Source organism: Sinocyclocheilus anshuiensis, unplaced genomic scaffold (assembly GCF_001515605.1).
Source record: "Sinocyclocheilus anshuiensis isolate Anshui unplaced genomic scaffold, SAMN03320099.WGS_v1.1 scaffold44, whole genome shotgun sequence".
NCBI classification, from domain to species: Eukaryota; Metazoa; Chordata; class Actinopteri; order Cypriniformes; family Cyprinidae; genus Sinocyclocheilus; species Sinocyclocheilus anshuiensis.
Window position 1 is genome coordinate 169,441 of NW_015555746.1, and position 6,518 is coordinate 175,958.

Genomic DNA, 6,518 nt, shown 5'->3' on the forward strand with positions numbered 1-6,518 from the left:
TGTTTTTTATGTCAGCAGGTTGAAGCGACCCCAATAATGTGATATTTAAGCCCTGGAATGTGAATTGTACCAGGAGAACCCTACCAAAAAAATGTGTATTTTACCCCCCAAACGCGATTTTTACTGGGAGACCCCCTCGAAAGCACTTGGGCTATTTTCAGGCTAGTTTTGAGTAGTAATTGGGCGGGTTTTGCATGCTAAATATCTGGAGCTGTCGGTGATTGTCGACTACCACAGATAGTCGTGCAGTGTGAAAACAACGGTGACCCGATGACTTTGAAAATCGTGCAGTGTGAACTTGGCATAAGACAAAAATTGACAATCTATGTTCAGAGATTTACACTTGAGAAAAAATAACCAAACCCTGCAACTCAAAACACATTGCAACATGGGTAGTCCTTAAGTAATATTGTTAGTGCGCAAAGAGGAAATGAGAACCAGGTGATAGTAATCACAAGTCTCATTAGTATTCTGGTGGTGAGCTGACTGTGTACTGCGATTAAATGTGACATGCCTATTGCGGTCTAACATATATGGGCTATTAAAAAAAAATAGAATTTTTTCTTTCTGGATGACCTCACTCTGACAAAAGGATGATGCATGAGGGTAAGAAAAGAAGAATCTGCTGATACATGAACCATGAACCCATCTGAGCCCCCCCAAAATCTTTCTGAAAGTACACTGCGGTGCATTTACAAAAAGACCTGACTGTCAGGAATATACAAACAACCAAGTCGTGCTGGTTGGGCTCCGTTGGGGAAAAAAAGCTAGTAGAAAAAGCATGCAAAGGAAGGAATATCTTGGAGATCAATGCTGTGTTTTTTCTTTCCTACCTTACAGTACACCACAGACTCTACAGCAGAGCAAAAGGGAACTGGAGCAAACAGAAGGTGAGAACATCTTAGAATATAGCCTATAAACTATGAAACCACACATTCATGTGCCAACACAGGTCTGAATATGGAGATTGTTGGGAATTAATTCCCAACATTCAACAAACAAACAACCATATCCATCACAGCAGAAAAGCAAACTTGGCCATTATAAATAATATACAATGATCAAAAAAAGTTCAAGACCCAAACAAGTTGACAAGAACTTGTCCAATGTGTTTCTGTGCACTTTTGTGGTCATCCGCATGTAACCTACAGACATAAAGTTTCTGGGTTTGATCCTTTAGTCTCTCAGAGAAAAGGAAATTGAATTTAAAAATGAAGGAGTAAGCAACAAACCCAGATGGGGCTTCGGTCAAGTGTATTGCTTTTCTGTTTGCTACCTCCTATTTGTGCTGAGCTTACAGGCATCAGAGAAAACTGGGCAAGCACATCTCTGTACCATCGGCAGTTGGATTAATGAACAGAGAGAGAAGGAAAGAGAATATTCTTTAATATGAAGCTCTGCAAAAGTGCTTTAGATATTCATCACACTTCAAGTAAGATTCACAGAACATTTTAGATGGATGCAAAGATCTACTTTAGCACATTTATCCCCCCCATCAAGCTAAAAACTATTGCAAGATTATGATAATTGGTCTTAAAATACACAAAAAAAAAAAAGAAATAGACTCAGTCGTTCAAAAGCTTGGGGTCAGTATACAGTTTCTTATGCTCACCAAGGCTGCATTTATTTAGACAAAAATACAGTAAAAATAGTAATATTGTGAAATATTACCAACTGTTTTTTTTATTGTAATAAATTATAAAATACAATTTATTTCCGTGATGCAAAGCTGAATTTTATGCAGCCATTACTCCAGTCTTCAGTGTCGCATGATCTTTCAGAAATCATTTTAATATACTGATTTGGTGCTCATGAAACATTTCTTCCCATTATTAATGTTGCAAACGTAATGTTGTGCTTGTTCATTTTAATTTTTTTTATTTTTTGGAAATGGAAATGGTAATCTTCTTTGGGAAATCTTCTTTTAGGATGCTTTTGATGGAAAGTTTCATGGAAAGGTTAAAAGAGTTGAAATATTTATTTTTCTGACTCCGTGAAAGTCTTTATTGTTATTCTTGATCTATTTAATGCATACTTGCTGAAAAAAAGTATTAATTTATATTTAAAAAAAATCATACTGACCCCAAACTTTAGAAAGGTGTTTAATTAAAGATTAAATGTCCTTTCAACTCAACTCTTTATTTTGGGAGCCCTACAGGTCAGCGAGTGTCATTTGTCCAAATGTTCATCTGATTTTGAGATTTCTGCAAAGATTTTTACTGTTCAAAAAAGGTGAAATGCTTGTTGAAAGTTGTTTTACTCTTGTAATTCAAGTAAGTGTCATGGAAATGAGAACATAACTAGTAGCCAAACCTGTGATGACATTGCCAAACCCAACATTAGTCTCAAAATAAAGCAACCATACATAAGTTCATCTGGAAGATCATTTATTCTTATTAGTGCTGCAGCTAAGCTTTGAGCACATCAGACCATCAGTGTTTTAAAACTCATCCCTTGGTCTCAGCCAGAGGAAACAGCTCTTATTACACACATTCGGGGAAATGTCATTAGTAAAGGCATTTCACTATGACTGTGTCTGCCACTGTTGATGCATAAATCGGTGCAGTGTTGTCCTAATATTTAGACTGTGTGAATGATTTGCTGAACTTGCCATGATGTGTGGATATTTTGTATGGTGGTCATGATACGAGTGAGTATCTCACACTCTCTTTCCTCTGGGTCTGATAATATTTCATCTTTGTCTCTGAAGTGTGTGACACGTGACCTCACCTTAATCTCTTTATTGCTGCAAGACAAACATGGTAAAACTCATGGCAAGAACATTGTTCACTGACATTTTCATTCAAACACACAAGAGAAGCCATGCAGTAACAGTATTGGTTTGGTAAGCTGATAAGATTTAGGGTTTCTAAATGTCTCTTGTCTACTGAAAACCTGGACCTTTGTGTGCACGTAAAAACAAAATGACTATTTGTATAACAATTTGTCGAACACACGATTTCATCACATGTAATATATTATTGTCATAGTTAAGTAATTCTTTTATATATTCAAAACAACAGTTATTTATCATCAATTCTCCCTGGGTTTGTTTGGGTTGGTGATTTCTCATACTGCAGACGGTCATGATTTAAGTGGTGCAGCTCTGCTGAATATTAATGTTTCCCCGAGGCTGGTCTTTATGGCTCTTCCGTTTTTAGCGGACTACATCTGTAGTGATTTAAAAGTAAGATGACCATCACAGCAATTCTAGTTCTGTACTGCTAGAGCCTTCTTATCTGAAGAATTACAATAAATCAAAGCTTCTTTTCTCGAGTCTTTGAAAGAACACAATGTCACGGTCAGAAACCATCTTGCATGATTCTGAAAACTCATTAGGCTTGTTCAAATCTTATCTGTATGACCAAGCTGATAATTGTATTTTCAACTGCCTAGCCTATACTGCAAATAGCTTTCCATGTTCAGATATGTTAGCTGAAAATACATTTATCATTCTAGAAAAAAGTGAAACGGGGAGCATTGTGACATCCGTTTAGCTAGTACAGGGCTGAAAACACTATCATACATGAACACCATCCTGCTGCTGAGGTGACAGTAGAACCTTATGTTTTTAAAATGCACAGGCTTCAGGTTTCATGTTTGAGGTATGACTGATGTAATTTGTCTTAGTACAAAATAAAGTCTCTTTAAGTGAAGTTACATCTTATTTTGCTCATTAATTGAAAACCGCCACCCCTGAGGGAACTTCCAAGTGAACTCATTACAAACAGCCTTTTGGATTGGCCTACAATCTGACGTCATAACTGACCCTACTGTATAGGATATAGATTTTAATTAGAGAGGTACTTTAATATACGTTTCAGAAAAAATAAGGCTATTATTAAAAGTTGTTTCTATAACTATTTTTCATTTATTGACTGATATTTAGCAATATCCTGGACCCTTTCCCCCCTATTTACACGTAAACATTGCGGTCATGATTTTATGAAAATTTTAAAAATGTTTTTAAAAACGTTGATAATTATTAATGCTTTTTCCATTAAAAAGTTGCATATTATAAAACAATATCACCAATATTCAGATTACTGGTTGACAATGTGTTTTGAAATGGCTATTTCATTTAATTTTTGTGTCCGTGACAACTTTAACTTTAAAGGTATGCCTATTTTTGTTTTTAATTTATTTATTTCTTAATTGAAAACATTGGCTGGTTGACTTTTCCATTTGTTGACATAACATGGTTAGATTCAGATGGTAAATATCATACATTAAGTTGGGTGTCCACTTCAGAGATAATCACTATATTTATAATGAAACCATCATATATCATATAAATATGATATTAATCATATCAGATTAATAAATCATAATCAGATAATAAAATGTCATATTTATTGTTACTACTGTATTTTAAACTATTAGGGGTGGGGATCTCCTTCAATGCTTTCGTAATCTTTACTTTTTTTGTTTCTGTAATTTTTAAAATGAACATTTTAAAGTATCTCATTTTGTTGAACAAATAATTTAGAAAAATAAATAGAATCAATTATTTTATTTCTCAAACTTTGCTAAAGTGATTGTATTAACCGTGTGTGGTGTAAAAGGCCCACCTGGTCACCTCAAACATGTATAAGATTTTAAACAAAACAAACCACTTTTATGATTTATTTGCACACAAAATCTGTTTCTCCATCAATGTTCAATATTGAAAAAAAAAAGCACATGTTTTGAAAAGCACATTTTTTCTTCAGAAAATATAGCAAGTAAATCCAGGAGCAAAATAAAGGAACGCTTTGTAATTGGCACCAAAATATTAATGGAATCTAAAATTAATCGAGCTTGCCTAATGGATGCCTCAAGGTACATTGGTTTAAAGTTAACAGTCAGCCTCGTGTTCAGAATCCATTTTGCATTGCACGTGCGTAAACGCTAATCAAACTGTTACAAGAAACTCACCTTCCCTTGGTGCTTCAGGATCCCATGCTGACCACATCTGTACGGAGAAAAACGGAGTCCAGCACATTATATAAGCCAGAACGATAACAAAGGTCATTTTAACGGTGGTGATTTTAGCCTTGGAGATGAGTTTGACGCTGCTGACCCGCGCGAGCGCACTGCCTTTCGATGCCTTGGGCGTGAGAGTGATACACTGGTCCCTCTTCGTCTTCCTTTTAAAGTTTTGCCAGATTTTAAAACTTATCAGTCCATAGCAGACACTCAGAATGGTCACTGGTATGATGTATATCGTCAGACTCATCCACGTGATGTAGGCTTTCGCTCCCCAAGGCTGTACGAAATCTCCCCAGCAATCATAAACTCCTGAACCCACCTCCCGTAAGGAGAATATATAAACCTGTGGGATGCTGAAAAGTAAGCTTAGTGCCCAAGAACAAATCACGTAACAGCGGTCCTTTTTCTTGTGTAAAGAACGAAGAGGCTGGCAGATTGCCATACATCTGTCTATGGACATCAGCACCAGCATGTACGTGGAGGCGAACATCCCAACGGTCTGAAGATATTTCACCAACCTGCACAGGATGTCTGGTCCATAAAAGCGAAACGTGATGTCCCAGATGAGTTGAGGAAGTACCTGGAAGACAGCCACGACCAGATCTGCAATGCTGAGGTGCTTCATGAAGTAATACATGCGAGATTGACTGTGCTTGGTCGTGTGAATTGCAACAAGGACGCAAAGGTTACCAGCGAGTGCCAAGAAGAGCACCAAGGCCAATACAGTAACTTCCACTTTTGCCACTTCTTCATTCCGCTTCAGCGGGTTCACCGTCTGGTTCACGCCGTAAGTTTCATTGTTGACGCTGGAGTTTCTAGATGACTCATTGAAAGACCATAAGTCTTGATCCTTGAAGATGTCCTCCATGGTGCCAAAAGCGCGCACCTACTTCTCCACAAATGTAAAAGAACTGATTAGTTTTCCTCGCACATAATCAGCCTGTGCATAGTCACTTAACAGGTGGCACGACAAGGATCTCCAGGAACAGGGAAAGAAAGTCCTTTGCTGCTTGGTGGTGATCCCTCAGCTGTGTTCAACCTTCACTGTGAACTATAAACACAATAAGCATGGATTTTTTTTTTTTGGTACATCACATTTAGCCCTATGTTTTTTTTGTTTTGTTTTTTTTACAAACAGAGATTAATCAAGCTTTTTATGAATTATAAATTAAATGGATGCATTAAAGATGCAGTTATCCAGTAATTATAAAAAATATCTTGTTCATATTTTTCAGTATTGCAAATATATATATTTTTTATTGTAAATATAATTTTTAATGTCCAAGTACTTACAGTTGTTATCCATTTTATCAGGTTGTCCAGCTGATGATAGAGTAGGTGTAAAGGAGAGTCCTTGAGGTGGAGAACCTTTCTTTGCTCTCACTCAGCTCGCACTGAATGGAGCGCGTCACGATATCACCACTTATACATCTTCTCAATGGTTCTCCCTACTAGACCTTACCCACGACTTCCACTAGGGGTCCTTGTGCTCTATTGCAAATCAGTAAGGTCCTCTTCAAACGTTTTCTTGTGTGCTTTCCTGCATG

The 6,518-nt window shown here is 36.8% G+C and overlaps 1 protein-coding gene across 1 annotated transcript in view; it reads right to left on the reverse strand.

Moving 5' to 3' along the window:
- LOC107673460 (isotocin receptor-like) overlaps nt 1-6,069 on the reverse strand; it is a 29,892-nt gene extending 23,823 nt beyond the window's left edge. Inside the window, exon 1 of the mRNA XM_016467057.1 lies at nt 4,918-6,069. Within this exon, the coding sequence (XP_016322543.1) occupies nt 4,918-5,839 (922 nt within the window). The 5' untranslated portion in view covers nt 5,840-6,069. The remainder of the gene's footprint in view (nt 1-4,917) is intronic.
- Nucleotides 6,070-6,518: the final 449 nt, after the last annotated feature.